Source organism: Ambystoma mexicanum, chromosome 2p, assembly GCF_040938575.1.
Source record: "Ambystoma mexicanum isolate Mex_15411 chromosome 2p, UKY_AmexF1_1, whole genome shotgun sequence".
Taxonomy (NCBI): Eukaryota; Metazoa; Chordata; class Amphibia; order Caudata; family Ambystomatidae; genus Ambystoma; species Ambystoma mexicanum.
The window spans coordinates 637,583,214-637,609,891 of NC_090923.1; the positions used below are offsets into that span (position 1 = coordinate 637,583,214).

At 48.8% G+C, this 26,678-nt stretch overlaps 1 protein-coding gene across 2 annotated transcripts in view; it reads left to right on the forward strand.

Annotated features, from left to right (window-relative positions):
- LOC138566630 (acylamino-acid-releasing enzyme-like) overlaps positions 1 to 26,678 on the forward strand; it is a 1,701,869-nt gene that overhangs the window by 1,470,910 nt on the left and 204,281 nt on the right. For both annotated transcript variants that reach the window (XM_069644170.1, XM_069644171.1), the window contains exon 21: positions 11,847 to 11,949. In XM_069644170.1, coding sequence (XP_069500271.1) covers positions 11,847 to 11,949 — 103 coding nt within the window. The remainder of the gene's footprint in view (positions 1 to 11,846; positions 11,950 to 26,678) is intronic.

Sequence of the window (26,678 nt, forward strand, 5' to 3'; positions counted from 1 at the left end):
GGCGCATTGTTTTTAATGTCGTAGGGCTTATGGTTTGGGTTTTTAGTTTGGAGTCAATCATTGAGTCATTTTTGATCAACACATTTGAATTGGGTTGTATTTCAGTAACTTGCGATAAAGTGCAGCTACCACTTTGTTGGTAATGTTACATTTGAGGTTTGGGTCCAAAATACTAATCGGCTGGGATGGTGGGGGAGTAGATCTTCTGAGAGGACATGTAACGATCAACCTCTTTCCATATTTCAGTGTATCTAACATCCAATCTACGTTCTTCTTCATGAGCAACCGTGGGAGGGCGTACTATAGCATCATCATTCATTTTGTCTACAGCAAATTGCTCATTCTCCACAGCCGTAATCAGCTCATATAACGGAGCATATGACGTCAAAAGTTTTGTTTTCGCTGTTTGTCTTTCTTGGCTTGTGCCATTTGTAAATATTTTGTTTGGACAGCTAACGCCGCCATGGTGGTATTTTTCCTTGCAGTGAGAGCGCTTTGAAAAACAGCCTAGTTGCCAAAGGCACATTGTCAGAGCGGTTACAGTTTTTGGTTTTTTCTCCTGTGTTAGCCGTTTGTTTTTGTTTTTGCTATTAGGTTTGTAATGTGAGTTCTTGTAAAAAATGGTATTAGCTTGTTTTTTCAAATTATTTGGCACTCCTGAAGATTCATCTTTCGAATTGGTCAGTGCCTGCAGGGGTATAATATCTTCTGTTTTTTTTATGCAAGTCAGAAGGCTCATCGTAAATTATTTGAGCAAAGGAGGGTAAGATATTTTCTCTCTTAGCGGGAATGAGATCATCTCTGTTAACTAGCTTTTGTGGTTGAGCGGTACTAATAATCGCAACCTCTTTTACATTGTGACTTGTATAAAAATCAGAAAGCTTTGCTTGCCAATTAATTAATTTATCAATCTGTTTGGCCTGCAATGTAAGTTTAAGATCCAAACTCTCAAAAAGTTTAAAAAGCGACGAAATTGCCAAATTCATTGCGTGCAGCGTAGTCTCACTTAGAATAGTGGAAGAAATAATAGGGTGCTGGGACTGGGGACGAGGCAATTGCAAATGGGGTTGTCTTGGAGTTGGAGCTACATAAAATGACACCAGAATAGATGCATTCTCAGAATAAATTTTGACACCTGCGGCAAATGCAGCGAAGTTTCCCTCTCCATCATCCACACTAAAGGAAGAATTAGAGTCTAGCTCGACGATAGCATATTCGTGTGGTCAAATCTGATGCCTCACAGCAGGGAAGTAGGGAAAGACTGTTCAGCTGGAACTATCAAAACAGCACTTGCAGCTGATTCTGGATTAGAGATTCCTAATTGCGTGCCCACCATTAAAGTGCTTAATAAAGGTACAGCCTGAGCTTTGCCAGTAGCCCTATTTTCTTTAAACACATTTTGTTTAGTGAGTGTAGAGAGTTCGCAATTTTTAATCAAGGTAGCATCTGAGACGGTAACAGGAATTACATGGGTCGCCGCCTGAACATGCTGAGCGAGGTTAACTCGCAAAACAGGCACTGTAGACGAGACATCACATTGGGAAGTTCTAATGTCCTTAAACAAGTTGTTGAATGTTGCCAGAGCGGAGCAGCCCTTTAGATAAGGCATTCGTTCCATTTTGAGTTAGGGCAACGGCACGCCTTCGTGGCGTGCTGTCCCTCTGTTTTCGTTTGGAGTCCGATGTCGAAGGACGTGTATACGCCAAATTGCATGTAAGAGGGCGGGGATGGTTGGGCTTTATTTCCAAATATCGGTTGTTATATCCGCCCTACGTCCCGCAGCGCGGTGACGTAGGGCAGCTTAATAAAAGCCCCGCCCCCTCGAGTGGGAGGCAGTTCCGGGCAAAGCGAAACCAGCGTGTGTGTGTGTGTTCTTTCAGCGCTCCTGCCCAGGCCGCGCTCCAGCCCACGCGGCCTCCTGGACCGGAGCCAGCCCCTTCGTGCTGGGCCTCCGGAGAACACAACAATGGCGACGAGGTGAGCGAGCATCCACGCTCTCCACCACGACCTTGCACGCGGAAGGCACACGGACGCTCCGTGTGAATTTTTGGACACCCGGTGGGGGCCCCCACGATCACGTGACCCCCACCCCCGAAAAAAAAAAAAAAAACATTTTTTTCATTCCCCTCCCACACCTCATCCTCAGGGGGTGAAAATTTTTTTTTTTCTGCTCTTCTCGTGTCATCCCGGTCATCACCTGCACAACGTCTCCTGCATGGCACACAGGCCTCGAAGCGTCAATCCATCGGAGTACAAGTGCCGGTAGGACACTGCCCTAACACAGGGCGCGCACGAACCCAGAAGGCAGTGAATCGGTGATCAAGCGCACGCCACACCATGGCGACTGGGTCATCGACCCCTAGACCCTCCACACCGTCCAGGATGGCGGCAAACCTGTCTATGGCGTCACCACCGCCTCGCACGCAGGGGAGTTCGTCGACGTTGATCCAACCATTCGACCCATTCACAGACCCATCGTCCAGTGGGCCCAGATGGCAGCTATGGCTACAGAAGTTTGAGATGGCCATGGAATGTAAGGACGTCACGTCATCCAGAAAAATGAAAGCTCATCTACTCCTCAGTTTGGGCGACGAGGTGCTGCGCATTTTTAACTCCTTGGATGTGGATGACGGCCAAGATGCATACCGGAGTGCGAAGTATGCTCTAACAGCACATTTTCTCCCGCAACTAAATCCAGACTATGAAACCTTTATCTTTTGCACAACCATCCAGGCTACCGATGAGACTCTCGACGCCTACCACACGAGGCTGAGGAAGCTGGCCATGTCGTGTGAGTTTACGAACACTGAAAGGGAGATCAGGAGGCAAATCATAAATGGAATCCACTCAGAGAAGCTGAGGCGTCTCGTGCTCAGTGAAAAGGGCATCCCTCTACAACGCATCCTGGAACTGGGTCGACAGAGGGAGCTTGCCCACTCCAGGGCCGCCAACATGGAAGTGACCCTACAAAAACTCCAGCCGTCATTTTCCACAGCGATGGTTGCTCAAATTTCGGACAGACAATCAACGAGGAGCGAGTGGCAGCGGCTACACCCAGAACAGGGGGCAGCCTCGAGCACCAGGACCAACCGAATGTGGATGGTGTGGCGGTCAAAGGCACGGAAGGCGAAACTGCCCGGCGCAAGGCACCACGTGCGGAGCATGCGGCAGGAAGGATCACTACGCGAAAGTGTGCAGATCAGTGAACACGCCACTACAGCCTCCACAAGGATCCCAGGAAAAAGGGTCATCGAAAAAAAAGAAACAAGCCAGCGCGAGGAGGGTAGCGGTAGTCAACTCCTCGACAGAAGAAGAAGGGGATGACCTCTCAGCCCTATGACAAACAGCAGGCACTGAGAACGAAGGAAAGGGCCGAAATGTGTACTTAGTATCGACACTAAACCAAGGGCCAGCACCGTCGAAAAGAACCGCCAGGCGACGAAAATGCATGGTCAACATACAAGGCCAGGACATACAAATGACCATTGACACGGGGGCCTCGGTAAACGTCATGCCAACCACCGTTTTCAAACCCTCGCACCACGACCCGAGCTAAAATCCACAGACACTCAGCTATTTGCCTACGGCAGTCGGAAACCTCTACCAGTCATCGGGAGGTTCCGCACCACTCTTGGGCATGGCGAACAGAAGTTATGGTCGAAGATCTATGTTGTCAAGGCGGGAATTGAAAGCCTGCTGAGCGGAGATGCGGCTGAAGACCTGGGCGTGGTCAAATTCATATGCCACGTTGACGACACATCCGAGGTTGAGAACTTCCTCAGGCAACACCCCAAGCTACAGAGGGGGATAGGCTGTCTCAAAGGAAAGACCATCAAACTACATATTGATCAATCGTGCAACTACGCACGGTAAGACAACGAAGGACACCCTTCCACATGAGGGAACAAGTTGAGAAGGAGCTAAGGTCACTCGAAGCCGCTGGTATTATTGAAGAAGTCACGGGACCAACACCGTGGGTTTCCCCGATGGTGGTCACCCGGAAGCCCAAACAGCCAGGAAAAGTTCGGATCTGCATTGACATGCGCCTGCCCAATGCAGCCATCAAAAGAGAGCGACACATAACGCCTACAATTGATGAAATCATCACTGACCTCACTGGATCGTGTGTGTTCTCGAAGGTAGACCTAAAGGCGGGGTACCACCAGCTGAAGCTACACAGAGAGTCACGCTATATCACCACGTTCTCAACCCACCTAGGTCTGAGGAGGTACAAGCGCCTGAGTTTCGGCATATCGTCGGCCGCGGAGGTTTTTCAACAGACCATCCAGGAGGTCATCAGAGGCATACCAGGGGTATTGAACGTGAGCGATGACATCCTAATACATGCACCGGACACCAAGGAACACATCATGAGACTCAAGACACTACTGGGCAGGCTGGAAAGCGCCGGACTCACAATCCATCGAGAGAAGTGCGAATTCCTAAAACCGGAAATAACTTTTTTTGGATACAGGTTCGACCGCACCGGCATATCACCTGATCCCCAGAAAGTGGCGGACATACAAGCTGCCAGCCCCCCACGACTCCCACCGAGGTGCGCAGTTTCCTGGGAATGGCCACCTACTGTGGCAGATTCATTCGGAACTTAGCAACCCTATCCGAACCGCTGCGGGAACTAACAAAGGCCAGCACCAAGTGGGACTGGGGGCCCGAATGCCAGCAAGCATTTGAGAGCATAAAAGACTCCCTGTCGACTGATACCAAGATGGCCTACTACGACACGGACCTCCCGACCGAACTATTTGTGGATGCCAGCCCAGTGGGACTTGGAGCAATCCTGATGCAGGTCACGAAGGAGGGCACCAAAAGGTCGATTGCATATGCATCCAGGGCGCTCACAGCAACGGAACAAAGGTACTCCCATATAGAAAAGGAGGCAATCGCCGTTCTATGGGGGTGTCGACACTTCCACATGTACCTATATAGGCGTAAGTTCACGGCGATCACCGACCACAACCCACTACTACCAATCTTCATTGGGTCATCGGCACACCCACCAGCCAGAATCACCAAGTGGTTACTACACCTCCAGCAATATGATTTCGAACTTGTCTACCAACCGGGCAGTGGCAACCCCGCGGACTTCCTGTCGAGACACCCACGACCAGCCACCCAGCAGGAAGTGCTAGTCGCTGAAGAAACGGAGGAGCACATTTGTCAAGTAGTCCACACCATGAGGCCCAAAGCAATAAACATTGAGGACATTGCAACAGAAACCCAGAATGACCCCTGTTGCGATCTGGTAAAAGATGCCATCATGTCAGGCAACTGGAAAGACTTCATGTCGCACACACGCAACAGAACCGAGGGGGCCAAGGAGTTCCTAGCAGGCATGTTCACGGTTCGGCAAGACCTCTCAATCACGGAGGGAGGGCTCCTGCTAAGGGGTGACCGCATCATCATACCCCCGAGGCTGCAGGACAGGATAGTTGCTCTAGCGCATGAAGGACACCAAGGGCTTGCAAGAACAAAGGCACGGATCAGACACAGGGTATGGTTCCCTCACATCGACGATCGTGTTGAGGACCTAGTGAACACATGTCTACCCTGCCAAATAACGAGTGGACCACCAGACCCAGAACCGATCCTATCGGCCGAGCGTGGCCGGGCACGATGGGAAGCCATCAGCATTGACTTTTGCAAAATCAGAGAGGGTCTACATCTACTGGTGGCAATCGATGACCACTCACGCTATCCAGAGGTCGAGATACTGGAGTCCACCGCCGCGGAAGTGGTCATCCCGGCAATAGAAAAGATGTTTGCCACCCATGGCCTGCCCACGACCATTAAGATTGACAATGGACCCCCATTCACAGGGGAGGAATTCAGGTCATACCTACAGGAACTGGGCATTAAATATCACCACATCATGCCAAGGTGGCCACAAGCGAATGGGGACGTCGAGCGATTCATGAGGACCATCAACAAGGTACTCCGAGTATCAAAGGCAAACGCCAGCCCGTGGAGGGTCGACCTATTCCGGTTCCTAAGGAACTATCGGGTCACCCCCCACAGTACCACGGGCATACCACCTGCTGACCTTATGTTCGGAACTATCATCAACTCGTCGATCCCCCATCATCCAAGCAGAACCCCTGACGACGTCGACCATGCACGCGTGGAAACGAGCAGAACACGTGCCAATGCTCACATGAGCGCCAAGAGAAGAGCAAGGCCCTCAAACCACAGAGTGGGCGACCAAGTCATCATGTTGCGAAATCCCACGAAATCCAAGTTAGACACCAGGTATGAGGAACTGCCATGGACTATCAGCAACCGGCGTGGGACCATGATAACTGTCACACAGGGAGGTCGGAAAGTAACAAGGAACGCCTCCTGGTTCAAGCCCGTGCCCCAGCACATCTGGACGGACTGCGAGGGGCCTCACGACGACAACGAGCAACAAAGCAGCGACGTGCCAGCGCAGGACCCCGAGGAGGAACCCACAGGGGATTGCAGCTGGCAATCACCGAGACTGCCCAGCAGTGAGGACACATGCAGCGAAGGTGAGCAGACTTACGAACCGAGCGGGGACAGCCCCCAAGCGAAGCGGTACAGTCTGAGAAAGACCACGAGACCGCCTACGAGGCTGAATGACTATGTATGCTAAGCCAACAGCAGTGGGAGGAGTTTATAGTTGAGCATGTTGCTTATGTTTGTTTTGTTAGGTTATTTTGAAATAAAGGAGGAATGTTATAACCGCCCTACGTCCCGCAGCGCGGTGACGTAGGGCAGCTTAATAAAAGCCCCGCCCCCTCGAGTGGGAGGCAGTTCCGGGCAAAGCGAAACCAGCGTGTGTGTGTGTGTTCTTTCAGCGCTCCTGCCCAGGCCGCGCTCCAGCCCACGCGGTCTCCTGGACCGGAGCCAGCCCCTTCGTGCTGGGCCTGCGGAGAACACAACATCGGTCACAAAAAATAAGACAGGCTCAAATCTTAAGGACTCAGGCAGACAATTACTTCAAATACCAACCAGCGCATGAATCAAAGGTCCGCTAAAATGTAAAAAAACATTTCACACAGTCGCGGACGTAAACTGGTAATAAAAATACTTGTAAAGCGATCAGAGATATACTATCTCAGCACGGACGCTAAATCCATCGATTGTAATCAATTATAAGATTTTATTTTAAAGTACATACTGTGCTGAGCGTGAGCAGCAAACAGCTAACAGCAACTTATGAAGCGACTTGCGAAGTGCGCACTGAAGCACGTGCATCGGCGTTATGTAGACTGGCTCTGAGTAGGTGCGGGCTCGCAGGGTTGCCGCCCTGAAATAAACAGAAAGCGGAACGAATATTAACTAAAGCTAACACAATATGATTGATGGCAAGTCCACAAAGTCTGTTGACTGTAGTTAATATGTCGTACCACAATGTTCCAGTAGGCCAAGCGCAGTATCAGGCAGCAGGTAGCAGATATTGTTTATTTGTTTTGTTTGTTTGTTTGTTTGTTTTTTGTTTTTGACTCGAGCAGCGACTCCCACCAGCTAACAGCAACTTATGAAGCGACTTGCGAAGCGCGCGCTAAAGCGCATGCACCAGCGTAATGTAGGCTGGCTCTGAGTAGGGGCTGGCTCGCAGTCCTGCCTCCCACAAAGTTCCAGCAGTCCAAGCGCAGTATCAGGCAGCAGGTAGCAGATAGCAATGTCAGTTGACTCGAGCAGCGTCTCCCACCAGCTAACAGCAACTTATGAAGCGACTTGCGAAGCGCGCGCTAAAGCGCATGCACCAGCATAATGTAGGCTGGCTCTGAGTAGGGGCTGGCTCGCAGTCCTGCCTCCCACAAAGTTCCAGCAGTCCAAGCGCAGTATCAGGCAGCAGGTAGCAGATAGCAATGTCAGTTGACTCGAGCAGCATCTCCCACCAGCTAACAGCAACTTATGAAGCGACTTGCGAAGCGCGTGCTAAAGCGCATGCACCAGCGTAATGTAGGCTGGCTCTGAGTAGGGGCTGGCTCGCAGTCCTGCCTCCCACAAAGTTCCAGCAGTCCAAGCGCAGTATCAGGTAACAGGTAGCAGATAGCAATGGCAGTTGACTCGAGCAGCGTCTCCCACCAGCTAACAGCAATTTATGAAGCGACTTGCGAAGCGCGCGCTAAAGCGCATGCACCAGCGTAATGTAGGCTGGCTCTGAGTAGGGGCTGGCTCGCAGTCCTGCCTCCCACAAAGTTCCAGCAGTCCAAGCGCAGTATCAGGCAGCAGGTAGTAGATAACAATGTCAGTTGACTCGAGCAGCGTCTCCCACCAGCTAACAGCAATTTATGAAGCGACTTGCGAAGCGCGCGCTAAAGCGCATGCACCAGCGTAATGTAGGCTGGATCTGAGTAGGGGCTGGCTCGCAGTCCTGCCTCCCACAAAGTTCCAGCAGTCCAAGCGCAGTATCAGGCAGCAGGTAGCAGATAGCAATGTCAGTTGACTCGAGCAGCATCTCCCACCAGCTAACAGCAATTTATGAAGCGACTTGCGAAGCGCGCGCTAAAGCGCATGCACGAACGTAATGTAGGCTGGCTCTGAGTAGGGGCTGGCTCGCAGTCCTGCCTCCCACAAAGTTCCAGCAGTCCAAGCGCAGTATCAGGCAGCAGGTAGCAGATAGCAATGTCAGTTGACTCGAGCAGCATCTCCCACCAGCTAACAGCAATTCATGAAGCGACTTGCGAAGCGCGCGCTAAAGCGCATGCACCAGCGTAATGTAGGCTGGCTCTGAGTAGGGGCTGGCTCGCAGTCCTGCCTCCCACAAAGTTCCAGCAGTCCAAGCGCAGTATCAGGCAGCAGGTAGCAGATAGCAATGTCAGTTGATTCGAGCAGCGTCTCCCACCAGCTAACAGCAACTTATGAAGCGACTTGCGAAGCGCGCGCTAAAGCGCATGCACCAGCGTAATGTAGGCTGGCTCTGAGTAGGGGCTGGCTCGCAGTCCTGCCTCCCACAAAGTTCCAGCAGTCCAAGCGCAGTATCAGGCAGCAGGTAGCAGATAGCAATGTCAGTTGACTCGAGCAGCGTCTCCCACCAGCTAACATCAATTTATGAAGCGACTTGCGAAGCGCGCGCTAAAGCGCATGCACCAGCGTAATGTAGGCTGGCTCTGAGTAGGGGCTGGCTCGCAGTCCTGCCTCCCACAAAGTTCCAGCAGTCCAAGCGCAGTATCAGGCAGCAGGTAGCAGATAGCAATGTCACTTGACTCGAGCAGCGTCTCCCACCAGCTAACAGCAACTTATGAAGCGACTTGCGAAGCGCGAGCTAAAGCGCATGCACCAGCGTAATGTAGGCTGGCTCTGAGTAGGGGCTGGCTCGCAGTCCTGCCTCCCACAAAGTTCCAGCAGTCCAAGCGCAGTATCAGGCAGCAGGTAGCAGATAGCAATGTCACTTGACTCGAGCAGCGTCTCCCACCAGCTAACAGCAACTTATGAAGCGACTTGCGAAGCGCGAGCTAAAGCGCATGCACCAGCGTAATGTAGGCTGGCTCTGAGTAGGGGCTGGCTCGCAGTCCTGCCTCCCACAAAGTTCCAGCAGTCCAAGCGCAGTATCAGGCAGCAGGTAGCAGATAGCAATGTCAGTTGACTCGAGCAGCATCTCCCACCAGCTAACAGCAACTTATGAAGCGACTTGCGAAGCGCGCGCTAAAGCGCATGCACCAGCGTAATGTAGGCTGGCTCTGAGTAGGGGCTGGCTCACAGTCCTGCCTCCCACAAAGTTCCAGCAGTCCAAGTGCAGTATCAGGCAGCAGGTAGCAGATAGCAATGTCAGTTGACTCGAGCAGCGTCTCCCACCAGCTAACAGCAACTTATGAAGCGACTTGCGAAGCGCGCGCTAAAGCGCATGCACCAGCGTAATGTAGGCTGGCTCTGAGTAGGTGCGGGCTCGCAGGGTTGCCGCCCTGAAATAAACAGAAAGCGGAACGAATATTAGCTAAAGCTAACACAATATGATTGATGGCAAGTCCACAAAGTCTGTTGACTGTAGTTAATATGTCGTACCACAAAGTTCCAGTAGGCCAAGCGCAGTATCAGGCAGCAGGTAGCAGATATTGTTTATTTGTTTTGTTTGTTTGTTTTTTGTTTTTGACTCGAGCAGCGTCTCCCACCAGCTAACAGCAACTTATGAAGCGACTTGCGAAGCGCGCGCTAAAGCGCATGCACCAGCGTAATGTAGGCTGGCTCTGAGTAGGGGCTGGCTCGCAGTCCTGCCTCCCACAAAGTTCCAGCAGTCCAAGCGCAGTATCAGGCAGCAGGTAGCAGATAGCAATGTCAGTTGACTCGAGCAGCATCTCCCACCAGCTAACAGCAACTTATGAAGCGACTTGTGAAGCACGCGCTAAAGCGCATGCACCAGCGTAATGTAGGCTGGCTCTGAGTAGGGGCTGGCTCGCAGTCCTGCCTCCAACAAAGTTCCAGCAGTCCAAGCGCAGTATCAGGCAGCAGGTAGCAGATAGCAATGTCAGTTGACTCGAGCAGCATCTCCCACCAGCTAACAGCAACTTATGAAGCGACTTGCGAAGCGCGCGCTAAAGCGCATGCACCAGCGTAATGTAGGCTGGCTCTGAGTAGGGGCTGGCTCGCAGTCCTGCCTCCCACAAAGTTCCAGCATTCCAAGCGCAGTATCAGGCAGCAGGTAGCAGATAGCAATGTCAGTTGACTCGAGCAGCATCTCCCACCAGCTAACAGCAATTTATGAAGCGACTTGCTTGATAATCTCACAACCCTCCCATGTTTTTTTGTTTATGCAAAATGCAATGAGAAATTTTCTTTTATTGTGGCAAGAACTCTATTTAGGGTAGTTGGTTATTCATGAGTTAAGTACTGTTTTTCAAATAGATTCAGTAGTAGTCAAAAGCTTAGCGGTCTTTCGGTTGAAAGAATTTTCTGATTTTCAAAATAATTAAAAAAACCTCACTAATTGTTTACTTAAAAAATATATCGGATACAGTTGAGGGTATATTTTGCATTCGCTATTGCAACAGAACCCATATGAACAAGCAAAATAGCATTTAGGCTTCCAGGAAAACAAATCATTTTTTGTTTTTGTTTTCTGGTTTGAAGGTGAAAGGTGGGTAGGACTAAAAGCTTTTCGTCTCAGTATATTTAAGTTTTTCACAGAAAATTACAGCAGCAATGGAGTGACTGCCACTCTGTGAATTTCACTAGATCTAATTCATGATATGCTTTGCTGCAATAATCTTGGGCACTGTTTCACTCGATGAAAGGTAGCAAATGGGTACACGATGATCTGTTACGCTGAAGAAGAATGGAAGGAAAACTTCCAGGTAATCAAAATCAATGGCAGCTGTTCTATGCAACCTGCCTTTCCATGGTTCCATTACCAAAAGGTGAAAACCATATTTAAAGCAGGCTTCTCACATGAAGATCTATCCACATGTACTGCAAGAATGCTATCAGACTCTCCTCTTGGGCCATTCAAATCTCTTCAACTTTGCAAATTCCTTTTATCCGACCTTATTCAAGTGGAGGCAATCTAATCTAAGAATATGCCTTTATTGAAGATTTCATGCAACAAGAAAAGTCATGAACTTGTAATTATGTTTCTGCAGCATGCTTTATCGTATTAGTCTCACACATACACCTTAGTCTCCACTCTGCAAAATGATGAAAAAAACCTTCACTATTTGCACTTTGTTAAAGATGATTATTAGCTGTCCATGTCCCTTTGCACCAACAATTAAAATGTTTTGTTAGTTTTCAGACACCCTCCTCGTAGAATTGAGTTCAAGGTGTGTGACTTTGAGGATGCCATCAATGGTGAACCACTGTTACAGGTCAGTTATCTTTTCTCCTATTTCAACTCTTGATTAGTTCATTCTCGGTCTTCTTTGCAGGTGCATGGTTGAATCAGGATTCACTTATTCCATGGACTGTATTCCAGAACCATCATCGTGGGCAGAGATGTTGAACAAGTCCCCCATCCGATATGTTCAGCAGGTACAAAAGATTTTTCATTTTGTCTATTGTTTCTATTCCTCATTGGCAGAAGTTCATGTAGTGATTATAGCTTTCATGCTGGGGGTGGACATGGGTTTAACGGCCTGCCAGCCTGAGCTTTGGCAGGCCCGAGCAAAGCAAAAAAAGCCTTTTCGGATGACAGAGGCCACGGAAAACAAGTTCCAAAATGTCCGCCGTCATCCAAAGAGGTACCTAGTTCCTTTTCTATTTTAAAGGGGGCAGACATTTTTTTTTTTAAAGAATTTGCTACAGGCTCTGAATGCACAATCGCACCTGCGAAATGCAGATTGTTATTGGTCAATCTGTCTTTCCCGCGGTGTGGATATTTATTTTGAAACCAGAAATGATCATTTGGTCTAGTGTGTGGTAATCTATTGGCATGAATGTTGTTTCACCATAATGTTTCCTGAACAGAGGCTCAGACTGAAACCTAAGGTTTACATTTTTGTCTACCCGTTTAGTGTGCAAACTAAAGGTAAATGTAGTAGTATAGTGTTATAACTCAAAAGGCAAAGTGTTAGGTTGAATGCTTCTCCAAGTGTGTAGAGAAACCCCTCACACTCACACCGGAAAAAATACAACCCACTAGGGAAAAAGGCCCATGACACCTCTTGCAAGGAGAACAAAGTTTTATTTGCACAAAAATAGAAGTGTGCCAGCAAAGAAGTCTGCTGCCACGGAATGTTCTGGCAAAATCAGTACGAGCAACACATTATGAAGGCACACAACATCATCAGCGACGTGAGTTACATAATGTACAAATCCAAATGGCTGCTCGGTGAAACCCTATACATAGGTTACCAGCTTCATAAGAGATGCCAGGCCATTCAGCCCCATCAGTCCATCTTCTTCCACATGGGCTCCTCGTTGCGCATCATCGGGTCGAAAGACAAAATTGGCAATTATGCAAAGAAAAACAATACATGCTCCATCTCTAACCTAATGTGCACCTGGTACTGCATGCAAGGGCTAAGAGGATACTTCGAGGCCATTTCATCGCAAACTTTAACTCGATTCGAGACACGTCAGGGCCCATCCAAAGCTCCCCACCCTTGTTTTGGCTATGTTGTTTTACCCCTCCTGGCACCTCGCAGCACAAATCACATGCCCTGTGGTGAAGGCAACTGGTCCCTGTGATCTTTTTTCTTTTTTTTAAACTCATTTTATTGTTTTTTCGAGTTCCAAAAACATGCAAACATTACAACACAGGAGCAAACAGTAAAAGCAAGTCACATTGTGGTATATTGCCGCATCCATACACAGAAAAAGAAAACAAGGAAGTGTCCAGCATAGGGAATTTGCAAGAGAGCTTGAGCAGGCCTTCCACAACCCCTTATTCCCCACCCCACCCACTTCCCCCAAATCCTCTCCCATTTCCCAGGGCAACCTCTTGCATTATATATTTGTTTTTGCAAAGCCATGCAGTAGTCCATTTCCCCCACCCACTTTGCCACTCTTGGGTTGCTCTGCTGCCCCCCACAGTGCTGCAATGGTCTGTTTTACCAGTCCGGCTGCTATGGATACAAACAGTTTCTCAGACCTAGTAAATCCTGAGTCCCCCCAGATACCTAACAGTAATGTTCTTGGTTCTTCTGTAATGTTCAGACCAGTCATATTCTCTCCAGACATTTCTGCCAGAAACAGCAAACCATCGCACATTCCCATATGATGTGTGTGTTAGGAAAGATTTTTCTTTACTGCACCTTTACTTCCATCTTTATGGAACCCCCCAACTTTTTGCTTTTATTTTTTAATCTGACCTGTACTTTTTGCAGTACAGTGAAGCCTTGGGGAAACTGATATGTCCTTCAGGCTGTCAATACTGGGAAACATTGTTTCCCTTAGTCGTGTTACTACTTTTGGTTACTTTTGTATCACTTGTGGTAACATTTTATCATTGAGCATTGCAGTTTACACTGCAGTACAATGGCGTGCATTTTTGTTTTGCCGTGGACTAACTCAGAGGATTTTTGGTTACTATAGGTGTGCTAAAAGGATAGGCTGGTCGCAGCAGTGACTTTTCCCCACTTTTTGGGGATTTTAGTTTTAGCTTTACAGCGTTTACCGGCTACTAACTGTTCTTTTGCCATCTGGTATTTTAGCCTTCTTCCTGGCCTGAGGACTTCCATTTCCCGGGAAAGCAGAAGCTTTTGGCGGGCTACTGGAGGGCTGTGTGTGTTTGCTGGCAAGATGGGGGCTTGGTCTGTCTGACTCCAATCCACAAACTGGTTTAAGTGTGTCTGAGTGGGATGCATGAATGTTCCCGTCAGTGGTCCTGATTGGACCACTGCTGGGGGGGGGGGGGGTGTGGGCTAGCCCTGCTATTGGCTAGTGGGAGTTTCAGCTCTTACCTGGCTTTTAGGATAAGAAGAGGACCCGTGAACCCATTATTCAGAGATCCTGGAGAAACCTGAAGGAGCCAGCTATCCTATCCAGCTGTGAGACCCGCGAAGAGACCTGAGACCCGACTGAAGGAGGCCTGGCAACCATGTTTTGCTGCAGTCCCGAAGGTGCCCTGTCTTGCTCAATATCTTTAGTAGTCCTGCGAAGGAGCTACGACCCTTGGAGTGGAAGGAGCATCCATTCCAGATGTCTGCTCGGTGCCCTGCCAAAGGAAGCCTTCGGAAGTGCCCTGGAACCATCCTGTGGCTGACCAGCTTCGTTTTTGGGATACCATGCTGCCGGCATCACCGTATCGAGTTTCAGCCTTGGGGGATCCAGAGCTGACCCTGCAAGACTACCTCCTGTGAAATGTCGGCATCCTATCATCAAAGGGACCCGTGATATGAGGGAAAGTCTGACCGCTGCTGCTGAATCCTTTTGCGTCGCTGTGCGCGGTCAAACCGTCTGAAAATTGCTTACCTGACCCGAGCCCTGTCCTGAGAGGGGCGTTGAATCGAGTTTTTCTGCGTTCTTTGACGAAGAGTCCTTGCAACAGTAAAAGACACCAACCGGAGATCAGCTCACACCTGCAACCCCTGGGAATCGAGGACTGCGGCTTTCGGCGGGAAAAGCAATGTCAGCCACTTTTCTTTTGTTCTGCCAAGTCTGGGGAAGAATCGAAGTAAGGGGGGTAAGTTACAGAGTTTCTAACCTACCCCTATACTCCCATTATAAGTCTATGGGCTTATAATAAAGCTTATTTATAACACTTTTGGCTTTGCCATAGCTTGCTTGTTCAAGACATCTGACTGTTGGGGCTAATTTGGGCATTAGTCTAACTTGAACCCTAACCCTAAGAACCCTTCACTGGACCCCAGAGAGCCTTCCTGCATTTCTCTTGCATCCTAACTTCTGTGGAACTGTATCCTGAACTGTTGGCACAAGGCCCCCCAGTGTTACGCTCACCTGGTCTCTTGGACGTTGGGGCACAGTTGGAGCCCTCTCTGGATTTTTTCTTCCCTGGATCTTGCTTTACCCCCAGCTGCAGCGATTTGGTCTGGTCAGGTTGCTGGCAATGCCCTTGGGGGAAAGTAAGAGGCAGTGAGAATGCTGTGACTGAATTGCGATCCCCCTCTAACCACTTGTGCCAGAATGAGATGCGCAAGTGTTTTCCCATAGGCTCTCACCTGTTATTTTGCAAAGGTGAGCTCTCCGTCCTGCTTCTCTGCAGCAGGGGCACTATAGACAGACCCAGTTGCTTCACTGGTCCGTATGCGTAATGGCCCAGACCGGCTGCGACCAATCCTCGTGGAAGGTGAGTGTTGATAACAATGATTATTGTACGTATGCTTCTTTAAAGTCTTTCCTAATGATTATTGTCCATATTCTTAATAATGTCTTTCATTTTTCACAATAGGTGTTGAAGATGGCTCTGCTGAGTCGCGTTGCTGTCAGTGTACCCACGCGGTGTCAGAAAGGAATGGAGCAGACCCCACTAGAAGGTTAGTAGGGTTTCTAAATGAAACGCAAGGCTTAGGTGTTGCACCGCCAAGCGTTAAATGTTTATGCAGTTTCTAACCTTGTGCTGTCTTTATTTCTTGCAGGGATGGCCTGGCGTCAGAAGATGGAGAGCGGCTATCCGGGAAACTGTTCGTGGCTGCGAGATGGAAGGACTGCGAGGATGCCTGACGAGAAGAAGACTTCTGTGTGAATGAAGACTCCAACAGGTGAGGAAGAGGCGCCCAACAGAAGATGGATTCGAGGAGACAGGTAAGGTGCGCACTGAAGATACTGGCGTTAAGCTCGTAGTACTTCAAGCGGTGGTATGGCTGGCTTCAGGTTAGGTGTGCGCTGGTGAAGCCGTATCGAGAATGGATGCACTCTGGGCAATGGTATAGCAGGATCCAGGTAAGGTGCGCGTTGAAGATGTACAGCTGGAATCAGGTAGGTGCGCGCCAAAAATGTGAAGCTGGAATCAGAAGATGTAGTGCTGGAGACCGGTAAGAGCTTCAGACGGCAGTAAGCATTACGCTGCATACAGCAGATTAACGCGAAGCCTCCACATGCGGGTGGGGCTGGTTTAAATAGTCTGGCCCTAGCCACTCCCCTTTAGCTCCGCCTTGTGGCCCCACCTCACCACTCCCATAGATGATTGCACGTACCTTCCAATGCTTTCTAATGGCCACACCCCCGGCCTGGATACACGTGCCTTGGACCCAAAGTGTGCAGAGCACACTTTCTTATGAGCTTGGTGCCAAAGGCTCCAGGACAGGGTCCATTTGGACCCTTTGGAAGGAGGAAATAAGGGCCCTTGGTTAGTGGCCATGACACCCAGGCAACCTAGGGCCGGACAATTTTAGATAGGAATCATCTCTGTGGACCTTGTTGTGTATAATACTCGTCTAACCTTTCCTTTGCAGGAGTTTCTGATTTGTATTATGCCTTATAACTAAGTGAATGTATATATGTTTTTAGTTTGATAGTGTTGTGTGATACGTCTACCTGTATGCAATATAGGTTGGCCGTCTATACATCTGTCCACCAGGCCAGAGTATAGAAAATCCGTCCTAACAATGTGGAAAAAGGTCCCCTCCTTCCCTTTACACCTCAAGCAAAGAGGATGATTTGGCCGTCCCCATTTATGTAAGGCAGTGCGCGAGTAATAGACCCTGTGCAGGACCTTGATTTGGATCAGTGGGTCGAGATGCCAATCTCCCTGGGGGAGAGGAGTGCCTCCACCCAATCCTTGGGTTGCATCGGGCCCAGGTCCCCCTCCCACCGCGACTTAAGCTTGACCATTTCCATTGTGGCAAAGGCAGAGAGGGCCTGATAGAGGGTACAAATAACTTTGATTTGTATGCACTCTGGGAAAAGGTTTGCCTCTAAGAGTGAGCAGGGCGGGATCTCACTTAATGACTGGAACTGAGCTGCTAGGGCATGGGAAATTTGCATATAGTGATACTCTTTGGTCCGGTGCAGCCCACACTCTTCACACAGTGTCTGGAAGGGAGTCATCACCCCAACCTTTACCACATCCCACACTCTCAGTACCCCACACCTCTCTGAAGCCCCAAACCTGCCCATCTTCCCCCACCTCCAGGAGCTGGGCATTATTCCATAATGGGTGTACCATGGTGAGCCTGTTTCCACATCCCACATGGCGATGAGCGTCCCTCCATATCTGTCTAGTGTGTTGCATCACGAGTGGGAGTGGGTTTGTCTTCTGACCACTATAGAGAACCTGAGAAGGGGGCAACCCCACCATCTACCCACGCTCATTCCCAACATGCGGGAGCGACACCTCCCCATGGAGCCAGTCGTTTACCACTGCCAATTGGGCAGCACAGTAGTAGCTCTGCAAGTTCGGGAGTCCGACCACTCCTTCCCACACTGAGCATTGCAGCGTGAACAGGGCAATACGAGACTGTCCTCCCCCTGCCTCCACAAAAGTGCCAGAAGAGCCGCCTCCACCCTTTCAAATTCCACCTCGGGGACAGGCATCAAGGCGTTCTGCAGGATATACGTGTACCGAGGTAGGGCCAGCATGTAAAAAAGAGCCGCCTTCCCCTGCAGCGTCAGCGGGAGGGATTTCCAGTGCATAACATCCCGCAAAAATCTCTGTTACAAAATTCGGGTTCTGGCACACATACTCTGCCGGATCCGGGCTCACCCACATCCCCAGGTATTTAAAGCCTACCACTGAGATCTGAAATGGACAATCCTGGAGAAGGGCCTCCCCCGGTCCCTAAAGAGAGAATAAGATAGACTTGTCCAAATTTACTTTAAGCCCGCTAGCCCCTTGAAATTCCTCCAATATCTGGGTAACCCTCGCACATGATTCCCACGGCCTACTGAGGTTCACCAAGAGATCATTCGCGTATAGCAAGACTTTATCCCCCACCCCATGTTCTCAACAGAAACCCGACCAAGTCTGGTTTGTCCTCGGGCAGATGGCCAGTGGTTCCATTGCTAATGTAAAGAGAAGAGGGGATAGAGGACATCCCTGCCTCATGCCCCTCTCCAAGGAGAAAGCTTGGGAAGACACCCTGTTCACCCTCACCTCTGCAACTGGCGATGCATACAAGAGTCGCACCCATCCCATAAATCTGACCACGAACCCCATGCGCGAGCGGACTTCCTACAAGAAGCTCCACTCAACGGAGTCAAAGGCTTTTTCCAGGTCCACTAAGAGAAGTGCTAACGGGTTCCATCACCGTGTGTGCCTGGTTTATGGCCATAAACAGCCTGCGGATGTTCATCCTTGTGGATTTCCCGGGCATAAAGCTGCATTGGTCTAGGTGGACCAGGGATTCAGTGACCTTGGTTAGACGATTAGCAAGCACCTTCGCCAGGATCTTTACCTCCCCATTAATAAGAGAGATCGGCCTCTAGGAAGCGCATGAATCTGGGGCCCTTTCTGACTTGGGTATGACCACAATGCGTGCCTTTCGGAGGTCCGGTGGGAGTATACCAATAGAGTTTGCCTAAGTGAATAACTTGTGCAGAAGTGGTAGCGTCGTCTCGCTTAGCTTTTTCCAGACCTCGACTGGGAATCCATTGACCCCGTGGCCTTCCCCGAATTCAGGTGTGTCACTGCCATTGCCACCTCCTCCTCAGTAGTTTCAGCCTCTAGGGCTACTTTCTGAGCGGGAAATAGTCGCGGGAGAGTAATCGCCTCTAAAAACAGAAAATCCCCTGCCTGCTATCCTTCCGCCTGGAGCTGTAGAGTTTCTCATAGAATTGAGCAACCTCCTCCACGATCCCTTTGTCTTCTACCACCTGCTCCCCAGCTGAACCAGCTATCTGCCTTAAATACCTATGGCCTTCCTACCTCCTTTCCAACCAGGCTAGCATCTTCCCGGCCCGATCCCCTGATTCGTATATCTGACTTTTCTTAAGCCACTGCTCCTGCTTGGCAGTATCCAACACAATGTTCTGCATTATTTCCTGTGCTTTGTGAAGTTCCACCTGTCTATCTCAGGTACCCTGCTGCAAGTATGCCTCTTCAGCACCCACTCCTGTTTCGTTCCTCTGCCTCCTGCACTTCTCACCTATGGGCCTTTCTGCGGGCCGCCACCAGGGATATCATCTCGCCCTGCAGGACAGTCTTATAGCCCTCCCAGAGCACCTCTGGATTACTTGCAGATTACACGATTATTTCAGAATATTCATTTGTCTTAGAGACTACCCCTCCAGAAAGTCAGGGAACCCCAAATAGTAGTTATTCATTCGCCACGGGGGTCATTCCACATTCTTACTTAGGTCAAGTACCATGCTTAAAGGATAGTGGTCCGAGATGCCCCTTGCCACAAAGGTAACCGCTCTCAACCCGTGGACCTCCCTGGGCTGAACAAAAAAGTAGTCTAACCTGGAGAGGGAGCTATGTACACCAGATAGGAATGAGAAGCCATTGTCAAGTGGGTGCACCTTTCGCCAGGCATCCACCAGCCACATTGCATGAACGGATGTGTTTAGTTTCAATGGTGTGTTGCCCGCGTTGGCCATGCTATGTTTCCGATCCCATGCCTGGTCCATGATGTCGTTGAAGTCCCCCCCTACGACCCACAAGTCTACCTGAGTGCGTAGAAAAGTGGTTTGTAGTTAGTTCAACAAATCACCTGGGGTGGGGGGCATACACGCAAAACCACCCCCCAAATTTCTCCCCACAACTCCCTTGTGATTAGCACAAATCGCCCATGCGGGTTGTGTACAACCTCCCTGAGCTGAAAGTGGACCCTCTTGTGCACCAGTATCAGAGCACCCCTCAACCCCCTAGAAAACCCAGCATGCAGGACAAGGCGATAATTGGTGTGTTTAAAGAAATTGCATTGCGTCCCTGCCAGGTGAGTTTCGGTTAGGAGGGCCATGTCTGGGGAATACCGATTCAGGAATTGCAGCACTAGCCGCCTCTTAATACTGTACCCCAGGTCATTTACATTCCATGTTCGTAAAGAAAGTCCCCTAATTGTGACCCCCCCCTATGATATAGGCAAAGTCTGCCCATCATGTAAACCCTGAGAACTCACCCCTCCACCCCCCATTCGTGTTCTGGGCCCATAATGAACTCCCCACCCAATTCCGCCCCCTTCCTGTGCTCCCAGCAACCAACCAGATCAACTCAAATCTTAGAACCAAACCAGCAAACTTTGGTGCGGACCAGTACCTCCCAACCCTGCACTCCCCCAACACCAACTGTGAACCCCCCCACCCTGCACTTCCCCACAACTAGAAGTACCTGTCGCCCGAACCAATGTAAACTAAACCATTTGAAAAAATAACTGGGTTTGCCTGTAAGAGCTAGCCTAGCTCTCTGTAGTCCCCTGCAAGGGTTGCTACCCGCACGATTCCAGACCGTAGCAGTCTTGGACCCAAGAGGGCCTACATGACGTCCGCCCCTCCCACCAGATCCAAAATGTCCAACACTCTGCTTCTCACTCGTCAGCCTGCCTCTCTGTTCCCTGGGGTTTCCCCATCCACCTCATCAATGCGTGATTTCTGCGTATCAAACAGGACCGGAGAATGTGTATCTCCAGCCAGTTGCAGGCTTCCTTGGGGTTGTGAAAGAAGTGTACCATGGCATTATGGTAGAGTTTTGCGTAGCCGGGAAGAAGAGTGCGTATTTGATATTGAAAGACATGAACTTCCTCTTCACTGAGTCAAAGGACTGCCTTGATCTTTGTACTTCCCTCGTGTACTCTAGAAAGAAGCCAATTCGCTTTCCGTTGTAGGTAATGGCCCCATCACCCTTGCCAGCTGTAGGAGTGTGTGTCTATCCCTGTAGTTCAGGAAGCGGGCTATCACCGTGCACAGAGGGGCACCAGGCACAGGGCGGCCAGTTGGGACTCTGTGCGCCCGCACAATTGAAAAGAAGTTTGAGAGTTTTTTGGGTGCCATAAGGTCTGATAACCAATTCTCTAGAAACAGTTCCATACAGTGTCCTTCCTCCTTTCAGGGAGTCGAGGTATGCTCAGATTATTGCGATGGGACCTGCCTTCACTGTCCTCTGCCCGGATTTCTAAAGTGGTCAGTTTCTGAGACATTGACGCTAGCCGCTCTTCCATCTTCCTTAGCGCATCCTCACTGTCCAATAGACGCTGCTCCGTCTCTCCCACCCACGACGACAAGTTGCACAAGTCCTGCCATAAGAAGGAGACCTCCAAGGCTAAGCCATCAATTTTAGTTTTGACCGACGACCTGGAGTCGCCGATGGCAGCCATTAGGTCTGTGGGCGACAATATCTGACCTTCTCCGGTACTCACACTGCATACAGCCAACTTTTCCTGTGTCAGGGAACTTGTCCTTTGCCATAGCTGTGTGAGTCACTGGTTGCATGCTGTCCACCACCTGACCGTCTTCAAGGACGAGATATGTAAGTTCCCCCCTCTACTGAAGGGCGCTGGGCGTTTGGTGCGTGTAAAGAAGAGTAATAACTACCCCCACCAGTTGGGCATTGGGGGGTACTCTGGGCCACCGCATCCAAGGAAGCGTGCACAGGGGCACTTATGGGAGTGGCCAGTGAATACACCCACAGGTCTATGCCAGTGTCCCCAGCCACCACCACAGGCCGGGGCACAGTGATCTGTGCAGGTCCTCCTCACTCACCAGGCCTCCTTGTTACTCTTGCCGGCTAGGGGGCCCCAGCCGTTCCAGGCAGGCCAGCCACCTCACAACCCTAATAAGCGGGTCTTATCACCTCCGCTCCTGACCCAGGTCTGCTGTCCATATGCAGCGCTGTTGTCTGCAGTAGGGGGTGCAGGGATAACCCACTGCTTATCCCCTGGAAATTGCCTCACCGCTGGTGCCTTTAGTGTGGCCGGGAAGCTGTCCCTGTGCCGCTGTGCTGTGTTCGCTCCTCTGCCGGGTCTGCCCTCACCACTGTGGGCCGTGCCTGTCAATCTCAGCTCCTGTTCAGCCGCTCGCAGCCCCAGTAGCAGGTGTCGGGCCGCACTGTAGCTGTCCCCGGCATTCCCCCTGCAGGTTCTTTTCCAGCTCTTCTCTCACGGCAAGATGGCGGGCGTCCCTGGATCGTTTTGCAGAGTCTGTCCGTTTATGGGCTTCGCTTCGCCGATTTGCACCGATTCTCTTGGAACATTCCACAAAGTTATTATGCTAAAGCCACCAATGGATCTAAGCTGCAAACAGGATATTTATTCATGGATTCAGCAGACCGGCGGAGCAGCAGAAACTCACGTCTGCATGTGCCGGCTGCTCAACAGACCCCCACCCTTGTGATCTTTCTTGATCGATTAGGGACCAACCATTTTATGGTCGGTGGTCTGGGACTAACTGATACCTTGGAATGCTGGGGGTCTTGGGATGAGGGCAACTGGGTGCTCTTAACTGGGACAGGGAAGGACGGAGGCTCGTGCCCTCCTTCTTGTGAGATCGCTTTTCGCAGAGAGCTCTCAACCCCCTTGTGGCCTTGCATGAAACAAAGAAGTGTCTGTGAACTGCTACAGGCCTTGCCTTTCTCATAGCTGCCGAACCTACACCCTATTCCTGCATGCATGCACTTATTTCTATATGTGTGTCTCCCGGCTCTAGCTCGAAGTTAGGCCTCAATTCTAAGATGGCGTTTGGTTCGCCATGTTCGCAAGAACAAAACCATCCCCCGCAGCATGGCCCTTGCCACCACCCCTGTTCCCCCTGTCCCCTCCCCGAGTCCCTACTGCACACTCTGCCGCATCCGAAAGCGCTGGGGGGGCCTGGGACGATAGTCACCCCTTACCAACAAGTTTCAGGGTGTAAGGAAGGGGACAATATTTCACCAGAACCGGTCCCTCCCCTCTTCCTCCAAAGAGGGCCAGTCAATTAAATGGTCTCACCAATTCCATAAACCAACTCTACAATACAGACCGAGTAATCTGTTCAAAAGAAAGTCCAAAGTTCCTCCAAGTGTCAACCAAAGATAGTTAAATGAAAAAAAAAGTTCACTCTACACTGAGGTTGACATGTTAAATGAAAAAAAAAAGTTCACTCTACACTGAGGTTGTCTTTCAACCCAGTTGCGGACCGATGAAGCTCCGGACACCTTGTTCTCGGACAGCTATATGCTTTTGCGGTACACTTGCTTGCTTCCACCTAAGAGTTTTCTCAGGGACAATATGCTTGTAGGCCAGCAGCAACTTACTGGCAGGATGGGCCCCAGGTTGGCGCTTCTGAGGGTTTGTTGTGCCCTGGTCGGGTTTAGTGAAGAAATGTGACCCTACTCTCCTCTGTCACACTTTCCTCATCTCTGGGTTCGCCTTGTTAAAAGAAAACAAGCACATATAAAACAGCATTCAATATTTAATACATTTTCTCTCTGCACACCAACCATGAGCTTCCATTATATTTATTTATTTATTTATTTATTTATTTATTTATTTGTTTTATATTATATATTTTTTTATATATTATAAAATTATTATATATTACAGTGTTTATGTGCCATTATAACAATCAACTTTTTAACTTCTTTGTCACTGCCTCCTGATTGTACCCATTTATTTTCTCTTTTTGTGTTCAAGGGACTTTATCTGTTTCTACATGCTCAAGCTGCCTGATCTCATGTCTGGGATGGCATGGTTTGATTTGATTTACATGGACAAACTGCTCTATTGCCGTTTCACCTTCATTTTTCAAAATTTTATAAACTACAGGAGAGACCTTATCTATAATTCGAAATGGCCCCTGCCAGGCTGCTAGAAATTTAGAATTTTTCTGTTTACTTTTTCCAAAATGAAACTTGTACACCTGATCCCCTACACTGTATTCCTTTACTGATGTCTTTTTGTCATAATAAGACTTTTCACTGTCAGCAGCTCTTTCCAGATTTCTCTGCACAAAAGCAAATGCATGTTGCAAATGCCTCCTCAGTTCATCAATATATTCATGAACTGTGGATGCACTCACAAGTGTCTGCTCATGTGTTCTGTATAGTAGGTGTTGTGGTAACACCATTTTCCTACCTGTCAAGACCTCATGGGGGCTAACACCTGTTGCCTTGGCAGGAGTTGATCTGATTGCCATCAAAACCAACGGTAAACGTAAATCCCAGCTGGAACCTGCTTCTGCCACAAATTTCTTTAAAATATCCACAACAGACCTATTGCTTCTTTCAACTGTACCTGAAGACGCCGCCCGATATGCGATATGTAGTTTCCTTTTCACACCTAGTATTTGCCATACCTTACTCATTAGAGTACTTGTGAAATGACTTCCTCTGTGTGACTCAATTCTTTGTGGCAACCCAAACCTTGAGAACGCATGGTTCACCAGTAATGTGGCTGCTGTTTGCGCACTACAATCTGGTGCAGGAATGCATTCAATCCACTTCGACATCAAACATACCACACTCAAAATATAACGGTGTCCCCTGCTCGACCTTTTTAAAGGACCTACATAGTCTATTTGCAAATCTGACCATGGGAGAGTTAGGCCTCTTTTCATCAATGGTGCTCTATGCATTGGTGAAGCAGGTTTAAATTGGGCGCATACTAGACATCCTCTAGTATATAATTCCACATCTTGAGACATATGTGGCCAGTAAGCATATCTTTTAGTATTTCTAATGTTTTTTGTGAACCTCTATGGCCTGCAGTTATGGCATCATGTGCATGGTGTAGCATTAGTCCTCTGAATGAAAGGGGTACTACCCACTGTATTTGTCCTGTTATGGACTCTCTAATCATGAGTCCATCCTGTAATCTAATTCGTGTTTTGTTCTTTAATAGCACCCTCAACTCTTCTTTTCCCATACAATCATTTTCTGTTAAAGAATTTTGTTCGGGATCGATCAAATGATTATAATAGATTCCCAAAATGTGATCATTCTTTTGTGCCTCAATCAAATCTTGGTCTGGCGTGTCATGACTCCACTGCACCACCGGTTGATCTACCTCCTTTGGTGCTTTAGAACGTGTGACTGCATCAATTTGTATTTCACCCATTAAATAATCAATAGGTAGCAATTCTCCCATCACAGCCCCAATCTTAGCCAGGTGGTCTGCCTTATCATTTCCCTCCTTATCCTCTCCTGGTGTTTTTAAATGCCCACAAATTTTTCTCCAGTATATTGTTAACTTATTCTCTGACACCAATTTGTCTATGGCTTGTATCATTTTTCCATGCTTAAGTGGCTTTTTGTTGTATGTAACCATGCCTCTTGCTTTCCAACCAGGCAAATACTCCACAAAGCTATTCCGTGCATAGTCAGAATCAGTCACCAGGACAATTTCACTGAACTTTTTATCAACTGCAGTAGCAATTGGTTTATAAATGGCTGCCAATTCCGCCACCTGACTGCTCCTATCTCCAATCCTCATCCCTATACTGGGGACACCTTCACATTTCAACCAGACATTTCCTATTCCTGCCACTAACTGTTTATTACTGTCATTTTCAATGTGAAAAGCACAACCATCCACATACACAGTTGGCAAATCCTTGCATGTTTTTTCATCAAAAGCTTTGTGTGGTGATTGTTCAAATTCCTGCAAACTAGTTTCTACTTCCATTTCATTTGGTATTTGTTCAGCTGCACAGTCATGTAAGTCAGCTAACCCTTGAGCAATTGGGTTCTTTTTATTTTGTCCATATCTCACTTCTACGGGCAAACCTTGTAATGTCAGCGTCCATGAAGTGATTCTGGATTGCGCTAGATTACCTGATCTAATTCTTTTACTCTCTAAAAATTGCAAAGGTTGGTGATTTGTTTCAATAATCACCTTTTCTCCCTGAACAATGGGGCGGAAATGTTGTAGCGCCCACACAGTGGTTAATAGGGCCTTTTCACATTCATTAAATTTAATTTCAACTTGGGGAAAATGCCTTACTTGCATATGCAATGGTTTTGTGATTCAAATCGTGTTTTTGTGATAACACTGCTGACATACAATGTTCAGAAAAACCTATTTCTATAAAGAAATCCCTGTCCTTTATGGGGTATGCTAAACATGGTGCCTTTACAAGACATTCCTTTAATTTAGCCACTGCATCAGACTGCTGCTCTTTTTCCCATTTCCAGGGAGTATTCAGTTTAAGCAGTTTAGTCAATGGTTGAGTGATTTCTGCATAATTTTCAATGAACTTTCTGTTATAGCCTGTCATCCCTAATAAACCTTTTACTCCTTTCACATTTTTAGGATCTTTTAATCTTTGTATGGCCTCTATTTTCTTCTTTTGTGGATTTAGCCCATGTTCAGTCACTTCATGCCCTAGAAAGTTCACTTTTTTCTTGCACCATTGTGCTTTTTGCAAAGATACTTTGGCGCCTGCTTTCTGCAATTGGCCAAGTACATGTCTTATTTCATCAAAGTGGCTTTTCAGGCTTTTATTTTTTATCA